General features: G+C 39.9%; 1 protein-coding gene across 2 annotated transcripts; it reads left to right on the plus strand.

Annotated features, from left to right (window-relative positions):
* Positions 1-1,797: 1,797 nt before the first annotated feature.
* On the plus strand, positions 1,798-18,381 carry LOX (lysyl oxidase). 2 transcript variants are annotated; one of them, XM_003404477.4, is made up of 8 exons: positions 1,800-2,001; positions 2,130-2,777; positions 3,128-3,236; positions 4,557-4,694; positions 6,169-6,325; positions 11,455-11,550; positions 11,913-12,028; positions 15,704-18,381. In XM_003404477.4, exons 2-8 carry the CDS (start codon positions 2,171-2,173, stop codon positions 15,708-15,710), a joined length of 1,230 nt encoding a protein of 409 aa, XP_003404525.4. In that variant the 5' UTR covers positions 1,800-2,001; positions 2,130-2,170; the 3' UTR covers positions 15,711-18,381. The 2 variants fall into 2 exon arrangements, with proteins under 2 accessions (XP_064132035.1, XP_003404525.4); XM_064275965.1 differs by lacking the exon at positions 15,704-18,381 and having other exon boundaries at positions 1,798-2,777; positions 11,913-12,032.
* Positions 18,382-18,847: the final 466 nt, after the last annotated feature.

An 18,847-nucleotide genomic window follows, 5' to 3' on the forward strand; every position in this document is an offset into this window, starting at 1 on the left:
TATGAATTTGCTAGCCAAAGATGCTGTGTGTCATCGGTAGAACAAATCTAACTTGGTTCTGAAAAAGCTAAACCCATCACCCTGGACTCAGTATCAGTGTGATCTGATTAACTGAGAAGATAAGGCTGTGCTCCTAGTATCTGGTTAGCTGAGTGCCCTTGGGTGTTAGTCAGGGTTCTTTGATGGCAAACAACAGAAATTGGCTCAAAAGTTTCAGCCACAAAGGAATACATTAGAAGAATTGAAGGAAAAGCTGAAGAACCAGAGCTTGGAGACTCTTCTAAAACAGCTTTGGGGGATCTGTACACCAAGACTTAATAGCCACTTTCTTTCATAGTGGGAAGAGTGGGCTCAAACATTTTTGATCCTTGTGCCCTTCTGCTCAAGATTCAAATTCTAGGGAGACTGATTGGTCAAGCTTGGATATCATTAAAACCAAAAACCAAACCTGTTGCTGTCGAGTAGATTCCGACTCACACTGCTGGTTAAATTTGGGAGGGAAAGTTTGCCATAGGAAAATACAGCTGTTCTTACCAGAAAAAAAAGGGGAAATGAATGCTGGGCAATCAAATCAGTTGCCCACCACACTATCAAAATGTGGGATTAAATATGGAGAGACAGAGATTGACAGAGATAGGTGGGTGTTGAAATCCATCTAGGCAACAGCCCAATGATGAGACCAATAATAATAAAAAAATAAGGTTACTAAAATCTGGTTTTGAGTAGTAGTTTCAAATGGGGCCATTTAGTGCTATTTTTTTTCTTTGAAATGCTTCCAGCATTGCCCAAACTCTGAGTGTTATGTGAACAACTCATCCATTAAGCATCTCTGTCCAGAGAGCATTGCTTATCCTCCTACTCCTTCTCCTTCTGGCCACTCCTACCTTTTTCTATTTAACAAATTTGAACCTCAAAGCTATTTCTTTAGTAATCTTTGTTTAGATTGGGAGAGTAATCAAACCACATGGGATGCTTCACTGACCTTCAACATGTAACAAATGGTGATTTCAGTTTTTTAAATCTGAAGTCAAATCCTCCTTATTAGAAGTAGAAAGAAAAACCAAAAGGTCAGATCAAATGCTTATTTGAAGTTGCCTTCTTAGTGCTCTTAGGCCGACTCGTTCTAGCTCTCTTTCATGAAGGAAACTTCCTGGTAGATGCTGTCTAGATGAAAGATATTTCTCCACATCTATTCAAAGTACATCCAGGCCGGCATTGTGAAAGAGAGTTTATTCATCACTTCAGCTTTAGCTGGCTTTGTTTCGTGTAAAATTTCACTGTTGGTTATTAAAATATTCGCTGTAGGAAACAAATTTGTAACTCATTTCTCATATTACCTACACACAGAAAAACAAAATTTGATATTCTAGGGTTTATTTGCTGAGAGCGATTCCCATAAAAGCAAGAGAGTGTGCATTGGGAAATTTGTCTGGTTAACTCCTTTATGGATAAACGTTAGTCACAACGGTCTCCCCCTCTCCCCCGCCTCTCGCCCCCAGCACCCTCCCCACCTCTCCCCTTCCCGCCTCTCTAGGGCTGGTGACCTAATAGCATTTTTCTCCATGCATATTTTGGCGTCGCCCCACGGCCTGGCTGACTTCGTCTGTCTGAGTTTTTTTTAAATTCCTGCATGTTCGCTCCAGATTAAGCTGAGTGTGTCTCAGGATGTGTGTTCCGTTTTCTTCTTTCCCCTTAACTCTCTCTGCAACGTGTCTGGGGGGAGGAGGAAGGGACGGGGAGGAGAGGGAGGGGCAGAGGCGAGGAGCTGTCAGCCTTGCACGTTTCCAATCTCATTACGTGAACAAATAGCGGAGGGGCGGCCGGGCCAGAACGGCTTGTGTAACTTTGCAAACTTGCCAGAAAGTTTTAAATCTCTTCTCCTTCTTTCACTCCAGACACCGCCTGCTCGCCGAGGCCGCCGCGCCGCTCCCCGCCGCCTTCCAGAAGGACTGGGAAAGGGGAGAGAGCCGGGCGCCACGTCCGAAGGGCCGTCTTTACTGGGTGAGGGTCTGCAGCCCACCCTTGGCACTACTAGGTGGGAACTGAGATACCCAGTTTGGCCCGCCTCCTTGGTTGGATGATTTCTCCTTCCCTCACGTGATTTGAGCCCCGTTTTTATTTTCTCCAAGCCACGTCTTCTCCAACTGGGTACAGCCCGGCAAAGGAAGCGATGCGCCTCGCCTGGACCGCGCTCCTGCTCGGCCCGCTGCAGCTCTTTGCGCTCGTGCGCTGCGCCTCACCCGCTGCCGGCCAGCAGCAGCCCCCGCGCGAGCCGCCGGCGGCTCCGGGCGCCTGGCGGCAGAGGATCCAATGGGAGAACAACGGGCAGGTGTTCAGCCTACTGAGCCTGGGCTCGCAGTACCAGCCGCAGCGCCGCAGGGACCCAGGTGCCGTCGCCCCGCAGCCTCGCACGCCTGTCCTGCTGCTCCGGAACAACCGCACAGCGGCGGCGCGGGCGCGGTCAGGCGGCTCGACGGGAACCCCCGCCGACCGCCCCAGGCCCACCGCCCGCCACTGGTTCCAAGCTGGCTACTCGTCGTCCGGACCCGGCGGCACTGGCGGCTCGCACGCGGGCAACGGGACTGCTGTAGGAGAGCGCCCAACACTCAGCAACCTGCAGCCGCCCAGCCGTGTGGACGGCATGGTGGGCGACGACCCATACAACCCCTACAAGTATTCCGACGACAACCCCTATTACAACTACTACGACACGTACGAGAGGCCACGGTCTGGGAGCAGGTATCGGCCGGGATACGGCACCGGGTACTTCCAATACGGTAAGCTTCCCCAAGTCCACTGGAAGCACCCCCCGCCCCCTGTCCACAACTATGTGGCTCCCCGACGTGGCTGCCTGGGCGCGGCGGGCCCTGGCACCCGCAGATACGACTCCTCCCCCCGCCCCTGCAGAAGCAGCCCTGGAATCTGGGGAAACCGCGCGCGCCTGGCTCCTCCTGCTTCCTTCCCATTTTACTTTGCAGCCCCCAGAATCCCCCGTTTTCCCGCTTCTTCAGCCCCACCCTGCGGTCCCGGTGGGCGAGGGGTGGAGTAAGGGACCCAGAGGAACCAGGAGCCGGAGTGGAGGGCGCTGAATTGTCTCACTAGTGTGCCCAATGCTGCTGACGTTTAGGTCTCCCGGACCTGGTGCCTGACCCCTACTACATCCAGGCGTCCACTTACGTGCAGAAGATGGCCATGTACAATCTAAGATGCGCTGCCGAGGAAAACTGCCTTGCCAGGTAGGGGCTGCAATGGTCCTTGGTTCTGATGCCTCCTGTTTGGTGCAGACAATTGCTGAGAAGTGGAACTAGAGCTGAGAAGTGGGACGTGACCTCCTGCACATGCTGACCTGGATGGAGAGTTCAATTTTGCAGATTTCTGTGGGTTCTGTCTCTCAAACTGTATCACAGATGAGGGAGATAGAGAAAACCCTTCTTAGAAACTGAAAGTGTCGTGTTCTTTTTCGACGATTCTCAAACGTTGAAGCCAACTATTTCCAGTAACATTCTATAAGTCTACAGTAAGGTGGAAAGAAATCATTGTAATGGGAGACCTTGTTAACACCCCCTTAAAAGATTGGAGGCAAGTTTGCCACTGTGGCACCCCTCATTGGCAAAGGTCAAGCTTTCCTCTTTTGTTTGAGGCAACGATTCACTTGGCTGTTTTGTTATTACTTCAGCCATGAGCAAGAGCTTTGTTTTTCCACCAGCCCGAAAATAAAATCCTGGCAATTTTGGGAATGCCTTTGCCGCTGGGAAACCAGCAGAGGGAGCAAAAGATGTATTGATAGGTCCCATGAAGATTTTAAAGTGTAAAATCAGTCCATCAGTAGGTAGTACTCGAACATATATTCACAAAAATATATGTTCGAAGGAATACAGTGATCTGTATTGTATCTTTCTCCCACGTTGGCCCTTTATAGCTGGCAGGCTAAAGGAAAAGAACAAATTCAATCTCATGATTTTCATTCCCAAGTCTTGCATTACTCACAGCACTGTACTTCCTATGATATTACATTGGTGCTTGTTTTGAAGATAGTGATGTTACGAAATTATTTATCTAAATCTGAGTGCATATTTTTACAGCAATTTCCCCCACATTACATCTTAGTTAACTGTCTGAGAAGAAATGTATTGTAAAGTTCGAGGTCCTTAATAATGAGTATCTATGAGTTCTTTATTTGAGATAATTTCCACCGCAATTTTATTCACTTATATTGTTAAACTTGAATTTATTATAAATAGAGTTTACTTATCACATGTAAATTTTTAGTGCTAATTTTATTATGTTTTTTACTTTTAAGCTCTGGGGATTTCCATACTTAACGATTGATTCACTCACTCAACAAATATTCATTGAGTTCTGACTTGATCAACTTGGCCACTGTTCTAGGATCAGTGGAATCCACAATAACAAAATAAAATGCTGGGCCCCTTGGAACTGATAATCTACTTGGGGAAGACAGTTGTCATTATTATATTATGATGAGGTTTTTGTTTATAGTTTTATATTTAGTTAATATTCTGTGACTATAATTTTTCTTCTTTCAAAAATTGCAGTACAGCATATAGGGCAGATGTCAGAGATTATGATCACAGGGTGCTGCTAAGATTTCCCCAAAGAGTGAAAAACCAAGGGACATCAGATTTCTTACCAAGCCGACCGAGATATTCCTGGGAATGGCATAGCTGTCACCAGTAAGTGGATGATCCCCCTGGGTACCTTTGAGTTGCTTTTTCATCTGTCAGGTTGTTCTTGATATGACAAATGCAAGTCTTATTTCTCAATCCAAAAAAAAAAAAAATTGCCATTATTTCCATTAAGAATTCTGTATGTAATTTTACATAAACAAGGGAGTTTAACATTAAGATAATCTGTCAATTACTTGATCCTCTCTTGTCTTTTGAATTGGAAAGTCAAAGTCCAGCTTATTAAAACTGTTGATAGGATATAGCATTTGGCATCAATAGAATTTTACTCCAAGATACTACAGTTAGGATTTCTAAAAAATTCTATTACAACCAAAGTCACCTGTGGTTCAAACCCACTGCCGTTGAATCTATTCTGACTCATAGCGACCCTCTAGGACAGAGTAGAGCTGACCTATAGGGTTTCCAAGGCTGTAAATCTTTACGGAAGCAGACGGTCACGTCTTTCTCCCTCAGAACAGCTGGTGGGTTTGAACTGCTGGCCTTTTGGTTAGCAGCCAAGCACTTAACTACTGTGCCACCAGGGCTCCTCCATCTCTGCTTGGTTAGCATTTAATAAAGACCACATCTGAGAAGTTTAAGACTGTTATCGAGAGGAGTCAGATACCGTTCTCAAAGGAAGATGCAGATGATATACTCCATGAGCTGAGGACGATCTTCCTCCATGCCTTAAAAGGCCAATATCAAATCCAAGGTAGTTGCCTGTTCTGCTGTAAACTGAAAGACTTTCACATAAGGTAATTATATCATTTGCCCTGGTAACTTGCCCAGGTGTTTATTGCCAGGAAATCCTGATGTGTGCTCTTGAACGTTCTTTCTGCAATCCAAGTCATTTCTTCAGGTTCTTTCCTTATGTGAGAAGATGACCAGTTCAGCACCTTCTGTCTCATGAAATAAGAAAAGTAGGCATGAGCCACCTAATTTCTTGGTAAAACAGAAATATTTTATTTCCAAATAAAAGTTTATGCTATTTAAATAATAATGGTGGATAAAAGATGCCATTGTTTCTCATTTTTCATTTTATTAATGATAAATGTGAGAACTTGATTTTTTTAAGATACTACAGTGGCCTCCCAAACGTTGTGTACTTTTATTTTTTGGAATGAAACTATCAGTAGTGGCAGGCAAAAGAAATGCACTAGAGAATACACTGGAAGCACCATTTAAGCACAGATAATTTACTCTCTATTTCTACTTAATGTTAAACAATAAATCAGGTCATACTAGAAAAACAAAAGGATTCAAGAGAAGTCATTCTTCCCTATTAATAAAGTTAAAAACTTACAATTTTAATAGACTTTTTTCCCTGGGGAAAAAATATCTAGTATGGATCTGTCATTAAGAAGAAGATAAATTGATCTCATTTTTAATGTGAAAACAAATTTCTGAGGCAATGGAGAAGTTAACGTCCTCATGCTTTCTCTAAGTGTAACTGACCTCTCTGTGTTGTGTGGGACATTAGACATTTCCACAGCATGGATGAATTCAGCCACTATGACCTGCTTGATGCCAGCACCCAGAGGAGAGTGGCTGAAGGCCACAAAGCAAGCTTCTGTCTAGAGGACACGTCCTGCGACTATGGCTACCAGAGGCGATTTGCCTGTACTGCACACACACAGGTAAGTTGGCACCCTAAAATCAAGAGCCCACAGTCTTCAAAGAGAAGATGAAGTGGTCCACTACTTTCTTTCCTCCTACTTCTCTCATATAAACTGTCTCATTTAGGGGGTCATCTAGTCAAAGTGGAAACCCTGGTGTTTAAGAGCTATGTCTGCTAACCAAAAGGTCAGCAGTTCGAATCCACCAGACGCTCCTTGGAAACTCTATGCGGCAGTTCTACTGTGTCCTATAGGGTCACTATGAGTCGGAATCGACTCAACGGCAACAGGTTTGGTTTTTTTGGTCTAGTCAAGGCGGAAAATAACTGAGAAAAGAAAAAGCGATGGCTTCATGATCCAAATTATGTAGCCCCCTACTCATGATCACATGTCAGTGTGCACACTCTTTGTCTTTCACAATGGAAAGCTGTGAAATTTACTCCCTGGAGATTGAATGGCCTATAACACCTGCATTCATTCTATACTCTTTAACTGGCTTGGTGAGTAACTGTAGACAAGATACCTCTGTTTTCTCACCTCTGTGTGTTAAGCTAAAAATAAGATGGTGATTGGGTTTAGCAAAAGGAGAGGGAATAGGTTTCTTATAAAGCACTGCTTAAAAATTGTCTCTTTTAATAAGAGAAATAAGAACAGAGGGACACAGTTTCTTCTTCCATGCATATATATTTAAGCCTACAGTATAACTGATGTCAGACATCATTTGGATGGATTTTTTAAAGTAGTGCTGAACTAAGCAGTTTGTATGTTTTATAACTGGAAAATGTGTGCCAGTTAAAACCTATGTATTTCCATAAGAAATCCTAATTTGTGAAACGACATTATAATTTTACCCCAGCCCGAACCTTGGCCAGGAGCAGTGAATGTACATAACCCAGGGCACAAAAGGATCAGCAGCTGGGATCTTGGGAAGCAAATTCCAGGGCTGTGGCGGGAAGCTTTTTGGGGACCTAAATGTTACCATTTCTTCTCTTTCTGAGCTTAGAAGAACATCATGGCAATTGGAGCGGGAAAAGGTTAAATTCCACATGCCCTTGGACAGCACTTATTTTTTAAGCAAAAGGACATTGAGCCTCCCCACACATTACACATGTGAGCATACAAAGATTCCCTTTTTACTGAATGATCACCAAGTCCCAGAGCAGCCATGTGCAGGGGGACTTGGAATTTATTCCACCCACTCAGAAAAAGAGCCACTCTGGACAGCTCACCTTGTGTTGAAATATGTGAATCTGGGACTGTAGGCATTTATAACACTTATTTTTCTGCTGTTACTTGGAGTCACCCCACTTTATTTTATATGGTAGCACTCTTGTTAACAGGCAACCCTGGTGGCGCAGTGGTGAAGTGCTTGGGTGATAACGAAAAGGTCAGTGGTTCAAACCCGCCAGCTGCTCCACTGGAGAAAGGTGTGGCAGTCTGCTTCCATGAAAATTTACAGCCTTGGAAACTGTATGGGACAGTTCTACTCTGTGCTATAGGGTTGCTATGAGTCGGAATCCACTCGACGGCAGTGGATTTGGTTTGATTCTTGTTAACCATCATCTGTATATGTCCTAATTAACTTTTACTCACTAGGACTTTTTTTTTTTAAATAGGTCGTACATTATAAATAATTTATATATTTGTCTTTTTCACTAGATCAACGTCTCTTGAACATGTACTTCATTTTAAGGAAAAAGAATTCCAACAAGTCCCAGTGTTGACTTAAATTAGTTTTATTATAATGTTGATTAAATATATTCAGGAGTCCGCGGGTGCAAAAGGTTAAGTGCTCAGCTACTAACCAGAAGGTTAGTGGTTCAAATCCACCATAGGTGCCTTGGAAGAAAGGCCTGGCAGTCTGCTTCTGAATGATCACAGTCATTGAAAACCCCATGGAGCACAGTTCTACTCTGAAAACAGTGGACCTCATTAATTTAATGTGACAATTATGTTTTACTAAAAACAAATAGCTAGTTTAGAAAGCCTCAACTCAGATTCTATATTTAATCCATTTTTATATTTTGATGTTCATAATACTAATATGTGAAATGCTTGCTTAATGGCCTTAATAACTCCAGTTCTTTGCTCGTTCAGATAATTAAAGCTCATACTTAAGCTCTGTCACCTGAGCAATCTTAGAATGCCAGTTTTAGCATTCCTTAAAGCTCTTTTGTTCACTTGAAGATAAGCACTGTAGCATTATTTTTTTCTCTTACCATAAATTTTATTTCCAACTTGTTTAAATAATGGCATCTTCAATAATGCTTAACTGAGATTCTTTACCATAAACATATGATCAGAATGTATACCTTGTGATAATGCTGTAACCTAAATTACAATAGATAGTGAAGTTTCTTGAGTAATTAATAAACAACAATAACAACAACACAAAACATTCCCGTTTAATACAAGGTTCTCTCTCTTTTGAGCATAGCAGTCATAACTCTGGAAATTTCATAAGTGCTGGACATGAAAGCAATCAATATAAACCATATAACAAAGGATGTTCTTGATGTTAGCTACCATCGAGTTAATTCAGTCTCCTGGAAACCAGATCTGTGCAGAGTGGAACTGCTCCATAGGGCTTTCAAGCCTGTGCACTTTTGAAAGCAGATCACCAGGCCTGTCTTCTGAGGCACCTCTGGGTGGGTTCAAACCAACAACCTTTGGGCTAGTAGTCAACTGCTTAACTGTTCTGCACCACCCAGATTATAGACTTAAAAATAGTTCTATGGGACAACCAACGTTCAGGGATTCATAGGTTGGGTCCACAGTCTGTGATCTGAAGTCCTTGGTACCAGATGAGTTTCAGAATTCATACTTTTTCCGATTTTAGAAAGGTCACATTGTATATATACCATATATTGATTGCTAGGTGATACTCACATGTGTTATGGTTTATGCCAAAAACATTAAATATTTACATTGAATAGATAAAGAGATTATGAATGTCTTCAGTCTGTACTGGTCAGTCTTTGCTGCTCATTGAGTTCAGGTCTAGTCAGATTTTGACATCATGAGAGTCCTTTTTTTTTTTATTGTGTTTTAAGTGAAAGTGTACAAGTCAGTCTCTTATACAAAAATTTATACACACCTTTCTATGTAACCCTAGTTACTCTCCCCCTAATGTGACAGCACATTCCTCCTCTCCACCTTGTATTCCTTATGCCCATTCAACCAGCTCCTGCCTTCTCATATCTCCTCGAGGCAGGAGCTGCCCATATAGTCTCATGTGTCTACTTGAGCCAAGAAGCTCACTCCTCACCAGTATCAATTTCTGTTTTATAGTCCCATCCAATCCCTGTCTGAAGAGTTGGCTTTGGGAATGGTTCTAGTCTTGGGCTAACAGAGGTTCTGGGGGCCATGACCTCTGGGATCCCTCCAGTCTCAGTCAGACTACTAAGTCTGGTCTTTTTACAAGAATTTGAGGTCTGCATCCCACTGTTCCCCTGCTCCATCCAGGATTCTCTGTTGTATTCCCTGTCAGGGCAGTCATCGGTTGTTGCTGGGCACCATCTAGTTCTTCTGGTCTCAGGCTGATGGAGTCTCTGGTTTATGTGGTATAAAAAAAATTTATTTTATTTTATTTTAGCATTATTTAAATCAGTCTTAAATAGGTACCTAATCAAATGAATCTCTTACAGTGTCATGAATGTAATGATAATAATTATGGTAATGATAATAGTTAACACTTATTGAGTATGTATTATGTGGCAGAATCAGAAGCCAAAAATTATCATTATGTATTTACTACTAAGCATACTACTTATGAATGATTCCAAGTTGGCTGAGGCCATGGTTTCCATCTAGACAGTAACAATGGAATATGGTTTTCACTGCTGTGCACAGACATTTTCAGGTTTTGCCTCTCTGTGGTATATGACAGCACAGTTCTTCACCCACTCTTCCCAAATTGAGCTACAACCAAACCATCATGGGAGAGCGTGCCAAAAAGGTTTTGTCTTCTCTTTGGTGACCAAGGTGATCTTAAGTACCAGAGTACTTTGGGTGTTGAAATTAAATGGCAGTATTGAGTTAAAATGATTCTAGCTAGTGCCTTTTAATTTTTTTGTGTGTTATTATCGGAAAACACAACAGTCAGAATTTCTCATGAAGAACTAATGGAATCAAGAATATACTTACATACTCCAATATGAGAAATCTTCTGTAGACGATACCTTTCATGAGAGCAAGGAATATATCTTATTGCTATATTCATTGCTATTTTCTCCTTCCAGCCTATAGAAGGCACTCCTTTACTTATTGAAATGAATATTTTAGCAAGTGAAGTAACATGGCATTCATTCATTAAGGCATACATTCATTCCTTCAGTTCAACAAATGTTTCAGTGACCATGTGAGAGAGAGTGTAGTGTGATGGTTAACAACAGGGATTCTGGACCAAATTGCTTAAGCTCAAAACCAGCTCAGCACTTACTATCTCCTTGGGTAAGTTACTTGACCTCACTGATCCTCAGTTTCCTCATCTATAAAATAGAGATAATAATAGCACCTACTTCATGAACTTATATATGTAATAACGTGTTTAAAATTGTTCCTGGCACATTCAAAGATGCAACATAGACTCCACCCTTAGGGAGCTTACAATCTCTAGTTAGGTATATTCTTATACACTACAATCAAAATACCAAACAGAAATGGATAAATGCTATAAAAACTGTACATGAAGAAGTATCATGGGCTTCAGAGCACTGAAGGGTAATTTCCAAGAGGGGAAACTTAGAAGTGTTTCACTGAGAAGAGGACATTTGAGCTTAATTAACTATTAAGTGGGCTTTATTCCTGAGCTGATAATACTCTAAAATGTTGATAGAGGCCTATTTCATCACTTAAGATTGTATTTATCAATGATGATTTATTACACTATTTCAGAAGCTAAGTGTACTACTACTTATGTTAGTCCTAAATCTATTGTAGCTAGAGGCTAAGTAATATATACTTCTCAAGAGAGAGTAATATATAGTCAAGACTGAGTAGTATGTACTTTTCAAGAGAGATGCAATAAAAGTATAGTTCTATGTCAACCTCTTTTAGTACTGACTTAAGATTTATTTGCAAATAGTATGTTCTTTAGAATATTCTGACCCTATATCATCTTTTAAATGTTTTTATTTTCTTTGTTCTAGGGGTTGAGTCCTGGCTGTTATGATACCTACAATGCAGACATAGACTGCCAATGGATTGATATTACAGATGTAAAACCAGGAAACTACATTCTAAAGGTAGTGATCTTTGAAAATATGCATCTGTTATTTATTGAGATTGCAAATCAATAGCCACCCCGCTTCTGGATTCAAATGTTAAATAATCATGGTCCTTAAAGCAATTATATGTCATCTAGAACTACTTCTAAACCACCCTAGATATATGAAGAAATTTTTTATTTTAAAGCGCTTCAGAGAAAAAAATATATTTTCCCTCTATACCTTCTCCAGACTATAACTACTTGTCTAACTTAAACACCCCTTCCCATTTGATTTAGTTCAACCACATTCCCTTTTTCTAGCCCCTGTGAATAGACATAAATTATCCAGTAAATATTGATGGTGAGATCTGAAACGTAAATGCTGTTTGCCTTGCCTAGGTCAGTGTGAACCCCAGCTACCTGGTGCCTGAGTCAGACTATTCCAACAATGTCGTGCGCTGTGAAATACGCTACACAGGACATCACGCGTATGCCTCAGGCTGCACAATTTCACCGTAAGTCCTATTTGACTAGCTAAGTAATCTCTTCATAAAGAGTGTTAGTTTCCCAAAAGGCATTACACCTGACACATGTCTGTTTCCTGTACTAACTTCTGCGCTTTCCTTATAAAACAGACCAAAAGTAGAAAATGGTATAGAGTCTTCACTGTCACGTTTTTTAAAGCTGATCTTTTTTTGATAACGCTAGTGAAGAAGGGATGTACCAAGGTTTTGATCATCCTAAATCTTAGTTTTCAAGCCAACATATATACACAGAACACATTCTTTATCCAAAAAGCCAGTGGGGAGGCCCAATATGCAAAATCACTCAGTATGCAGTGTTGGTGGACTTGTGGGAGCCTTAACAGATGGGTTTCCTGCTTCCTGCCGCGGTACCCCCACAACAGCAACAGTCCCTGCAGGAGCTCTAGGGCTCTTTAAAGTACATTTGGAAAATCACTACCTTTAAAGTATGCAACTAAAAAGATCAGAATCCATGTTCCATAGAAATCAAGATTTCATGTATTTGAGTTCTAGAACCGTGAGTACTAGGAAAATACCCTGCAAGGAAGGAGGAAAGGGTTCTTTCAAAATTTTAAAAGAATTAAAGTTGGGTAGGTTTGCCTGTTTGCCACTCTGTGCTACTCTGACCTCTTACGTACCTCTTAAGCCTGCTTTAGTGTTGCTGGGTAATAAATCATACCTATGAGTTACACTTTGCCAAAAAATGCACAATTAGAATGATACTGAGCACGCATGCACGTTAGCTTTGCTTTGACGTTGGTGAGACATAGAGCCTCCGGGTCATGCAGAAAGGTGTAGCGGGGCTATACTAGAAATTCATAACTAATAGAAATCTCTCCCTGATAGAAAACCAGGAAAATGGTTTGGTGCACATGAACCATACGTGAACATCACCTAAACCTAGCTGTGCAGGTTTTGCCCTACACCTGGGTTCCTTTGCCCTACACTTGAGAAAAAGATGGCTAAAAACAGCCCCTGTCCCATCCCCCAAAGCCTTGCACTGCACTGTCGCTCAGAGCTGTACTCACTCTGAAGGGCTGTCTTTCCTTGTTCACATGAAGGAGCAGAACCTGTGCTTTACAAATGACATCCCAGCATAAAGAATAGATGAAGCCTCTAACAGCAAAAGGGTAACACTGAAAAAAAGCAATCAAGTGTATTCTTCTGAACATGCCCACAACACAGAAAACCTGGCTGGTTTTATGGCCCACACTGGATGGAGATGCTCATAGTATAACTCAAACCCCCCAGAACATCAGTGTAAATTAAGCTAAAATAAATTGGTTATTTCATTTATTTTCATTTTTATAATCCCTTCATGTATTCACTCATTCTCCATAAATTTATTCACTTACGTTCTTACTTATGCACCATGAGTTTATTGTGATCCTGAACTAGACCTTAAAGGGTAATGCAAAGATAAATATGACTCTTAGCACTGGATTGCTCCCTTGTAGCCTTATTATAATAATTCCAATTAATTATTTGTGAATCTCATTGTTTAATGTTTGCCCCTCCTGCTCTACTCCATATTGCCAGGATCTAGTCTCTTGCCCACTGCTGTATGCCCAGTGCCAGGCACAGGTCTGCCACCTTGTAGCTTCTCATTCAAGATTTGATGAATTAATGAATTACTCTGTCTTTCAAGGAATTTGGAATTGAGTAGAGAGGATGATAGAAATACACACATAATGTAATACAGACACAACATGAAAAGTTCAACGAGAGGTAAAATAAAATGCAATAGGACTAGGAGGATCTCTAATAAGCTAGGTGACTCTTAAGACTGCTGGCCTCTCACTAGGAGCAGGTCTGGAGAGTGGACTCTGTTGTTGCATAGAATGTGTCTTGCTTTCCACTGAATTGGATAATGGATTTATTCAAACAAATAAAAATTGTTACAGTGTTCCAGCAATATTGTGACTCTACATGCAACCTGCAGCCATTAGACTGTCTCTGCTGACACTTGGATCAGTCAGCTGCCATGATTGAATTTAACTTACCAAAACTCAGCAATGTCTTGATTATTTGCTGAGGTCACCCCACAGAGTTGCTTATTTTTACCAGTTGTCACTGACGGTAACTAAACTGTAAGAGTGGCTGAGATGGAATTTTATAAGCAATACTGGTGGATTAAAATATGAAAAAGTGAAATTATCCATAGTTGACAATTCATAATAAAATACTAAGATGATACTTATTCTGTGAGTGGGAAATAACAGGATAAGTACAAAACACTTGACTTGGGGAAAAAAAACAAAACAAGAAAACAACTCACCTTCAGGAGAATGATACTTGCTGCTTGTATTTTGACGTTCATCTCAGACCTCCCTCACTGAGGCTCAGAGTTCAGAGTAAGGAGAGATTGCCTTGGCTTTTAGGATAGCATTTGGATTGGACCTTGAAGGCTGAGGAGGACTGCAGTAAGGAGAGTTAGAGGGAGGGCTGGCTGGGAGGTAGGAGCCAACAGCAGGACGACCACATGGCAGGAGGAAAGTGCAGGACATGCTTGGAAAAGCAAGTTTTCCAGTTTGGCTAAAGCATAAGTTTGATGGAGTAAAGAGCTGGGCAAAAAGGATGGAAAAGTAAGTTTGGGTTAGATCAAAGAAAGCATTGCATAACAAGCTAAAAACTTTGAGCTTCATTCTGGAGACTATGGGGAGTTTTTTAAGTTTCTTGAACAGAGGGTGTAACTTACCTAAAACTGTGTGGTCAGTCTGGGGACAGCATAAGCAACAGTGTGTGTGATTACAGTGGTAACATTACTATACTGGACACAGAGTGTCTCTCAGTTCACTGATTATTTTTCATGTCGATCAAATATTTGAGAGCCTTCAAACCAAATCAGTTGCCAGCAAGTCGACTCTGAGTCATGGCAACCTCACTTGTGTCAGAGTAGAACTGCACTCCATAGGGTTTTCAAGGCTGTGACCTTTTGGAAGCAGATCACCAGGTCTTTCTTTCAAGTAGGTGTGTGCCATTAAGGTATCTTCTCTCCCTCGTTTTCCTCACTGTAAACTGAAGATATGCACCAGGTGTGACATCTGAGGCCCCTTTCAGTTCTAAGATACTACAGTTACGTTCTCTTCTCCTCATAGAACTTGCTATTTGGAAATTGATGGTTTATGATTTGGACTGAGTGCATTCTTACTTCCTTTACACAGGCATCTAGAATCACAAGTTAAATACAACGATATTTGATTTATTGGCTTTGGCCCACTTCCTGCCTATTAATAACAGAATTCCAAACCCCTGCTGCAAAAGGACTAATGCAAGATGGTATAGAGCCCATGACCTTGCTGCCTGGTGGACAAGCCACACTTACTCCACAAATGAACTGACCTTATCAGGGCCACCAATCCCATAAGTTCTGCTTTGCTGTTGATTGTTTTACAGGTTGTTTCCTTGAACCTAGATGTCGGGATTATAGGCATCAGACATACACTGTCTGCCTCTGCTATTAACAGAGAGTCACTTTCTTCAAATCATTATTAAAAATAACGTATTAGTGGATATTTTCATGAGGCACCTATTACTTAAATGGAGGGAAGTTACCACATAAAGTTTAAAAAAGGTTGACTTTAAATTTGTCTGCTGTACTCATTCATAATCTTATCAGGGTAATAATTTGTCTTTGTTTTTTTTTTTTTTTTTACCTTAATCTAGGTATTAGAAAGCAAGACAAAACTTCCAGTGGATGAATCAGTGCCTGGTGTTCTGAAGTGGGAAAAAATAAATTAACTTCAGTAGGATTTATGTATTTGGGAAGAGAGCAGAAAACAACAAAGGGCTTTTCGTTTGGACAGTTTTGTAACAAAGCATATAACTGGATTCTGAACATTTAAATCGGCATTATTTGGGAAATTCTTAATACTTATTCACATAACTTTGTGAATTAATATAATGTTTCAATTCTCTAGTGGCATACTTGACTCTTTCAAAGAAATTCCCATCTCTTGTGCTTCTTTTGAAATTATAGTGCAAAAGAGAAACTATTTCATTGAACGAGCCAAAATGATTTGAGTTGAAAATTTTCTAAAGTGCAGACACTTCAGTGAAGCATAATAAAAAATGGCATACATGTGCCCTAGTATAAATTAATTTAGAAATGATGCTCCTACTGTTTAAACATATATGGACACAGTTGGTGCTGAAGAAGGAACAAACACATTATCATTGGTGTCACAAAGTATTACTATATAGCAGAGAAATGGCAGTATATGTATTCAGATAGTTACACCCCTATATAAAATTTATGTTTACATTTTTAAATTAGCAGATAAACTCCTTTCTTTCTGTCAGATGCACAGTTTCATTCTAACTTGAGTCAGCTTTTGTTTAGGAATGAATTAAGTAATTGAGCTGCCCAATTCCTGCCTGAATTTTTTGATGCCCCCCTCTACTTTGATTTTTCCTATGGGCAGAGACGTTTTAAGTGGCATTCTTATATTACCATTCTGGGGACTGGTATACATAGGACAACTGTATAAATGGGAAGTCATTTTGATGACAGATGTGTGTAGGACAACTGTTTTAATGTGAAGTCATTTTGATGATAGATTTGACATGTCCAGAGATAATATAAATTTAAGCGTATTGGAATTTTAATTTAAAAGAAATTTCCTTGCTGACATAAAAATCATATAAACATGTCCCTCAAACCACAACTGTCTCAAATATTTTAAAATAATCAATGAAAGAATCTTAGCATTTTAAATCTTTACGCATTTATTTTATGTTCCGCTATTAAAAAGAGGGATGCTAAAGAATTTTAAATTATCCAGAATATATAATGTAATATGTGTGCAATACAGGAGCACCATCCTAGGTCATTCAGGAGTCAATCATACATGATTATTTTTTTTTGTGTGTGAAATACAGTCCAAATTAGCAAAGCACATAGCATACTTGAGGGGCTGGTGAACCGGGGAGAAGAAAACTTTCTGCCAAGCCAAGGACTGTGCTGCGTAGTGAGACAGCTGTGATTTTATTTAAACTGTGAAATCATGTGCTACAATAAAATTTAGAGAATTTCTCTTTTTCCTGAAATTCAAAAGGTGCAGAAGGAAATCAAATTACACTTTTAAGTTAGTGGTGCTTCAGCTGAAGTTTTTCATACATTAACCAGTATTAAAATCTCAAGAAAGGTATTTCCAGTGCCAGAAGAGTTAGGTAGAATGTTACAAGTGAGTTGGCATGGCTGTGTAATATCTGATAGAGTTCAAAAGTCAACATCAATTACCAATGATCATTCTGCACCCAGTGGGCGCATAGTAAGGTAAGAGGGGCTAGAGATGGGCAGTCCTCAAGGGGCAGGTACACACCCTTATCCTTATCCTCCAGGACACACACCAACTGCGAATATAGACAGCTTGATAGAGACCCAGAACTTTCATTGAACCATCATCATTTTAGCTCTGGAATGACTTCTTTAATATACTTCCTTGCCTTAAATTGCTTTATAGTTTTAAGATTGTGGAATGAGCCTTTCAAAACTGTTATCTTTTCTAATAGAGGTATTTTAATATACTTGCTTTCTAAAAAACAAAAACAAAAACTACTGTCAGTATTAATACTGAGCCAGACTGGCATCTTCAGATTTAAGATCTAGTGTTTTATTAAAATTATTACCCATGTATTAAAAACTAACCAATACCGTGGCCTTTGGATACATATAAGAGACTTACTTACATTCAGATATTAGGCTTTATCTGTTGGCCATCATCATTTGAATGCCTAATATATGCTAGGTGTTAGGACAAAAAAAGACTATGCCTAACCTCAATAAGCATAAAAAAGTGCCATCATTATCCATTAGCCTCACCTTTTTTTATTTTTAACAAATTATAAGTACATGTCTATAAAATTTCAATTTTAAGCACTGTTTTTCATGAGCATATTTTATTTTTAAAAATCAGTTAAAAGTTAAATATGACATTCATATATGTTACTAATGATTAAAAGTATATTTCCATGTCTATTTGGTTAAGTTGGAAAAAAAAAATAGGTAGCTGAAGGTTCTTACTTATTACTTGTATAAATGTTTCTTTCCCTCCCTGTCATTCCTAAACACTTCCAAATAACTTTCCAGTATTGATTTAGCACCCAATATTTTTGAACCGTAAACAGGTCTTTTCTCTGAATAGCCATCAAAATCCACAGGTTATCAATTAATAAAATAAGGAACATAACAATTCAGTCTTAGCAAGCTCTAAAGAAGACTTTCTTATAAAATAGGAATAGGAGGTAGAAATGAACACAAAAATATTAAGTACTGTGAAAAGACTTTTAAAGAGACTTTTAAACTAATAAAGACTATAAGAAAATGGACTAAATCAGAAAAATAGTTTTATGAGTCTTTTATATGCCATATTAGTAGTCTCATAATTACTCACATCACAGTCTGGATTAAAAACTTGACTTTTGAGGCTAGGATTCAGTCCCCCAACGGTAGCATAGCACATATTAATAGACAATGTGCCTATTTCTAGAAAATCTTTATATTTTTATGTAAATTTTATTTAAAATATCTATTATCAAATTTGGAAACCCTGGTGGTGTAGTAGTTAAGTGCCACAGCTGCTAACCAAAATGATGGCTGTTCGAATCCACCAGGCACTCCTTGGAAACTCCATGGGGCAGTTCTACTCTGTCCTATAGGGTCGCTATGAGTCAGACTTGACGACAGTGGGTTTTGATATCATTTAATTATTCAGTAGGAAATATTTGTAATAATGAACATTGTTTTAGATACCCGATAGAACAGTCCCAATATTCAGACTCTAAAGGAAGTGTACTTCACTAAAATTA

The sequence above is a fragment of the Loxodonta africana genome, chromosome 2 (assembly GCF_030014295.1).
Source record: "Loxodonta africana isolate mLoxAfr1 chromosome 2, mLoxAfr1.hap2, whole genome shotgun sequence".
Lineage (NCBI taxonomy): Eukaryota > Metazoa > Chordata > Mammalia > Proboscidea > Elephantidae > Loxodonta > Loxodonta africana.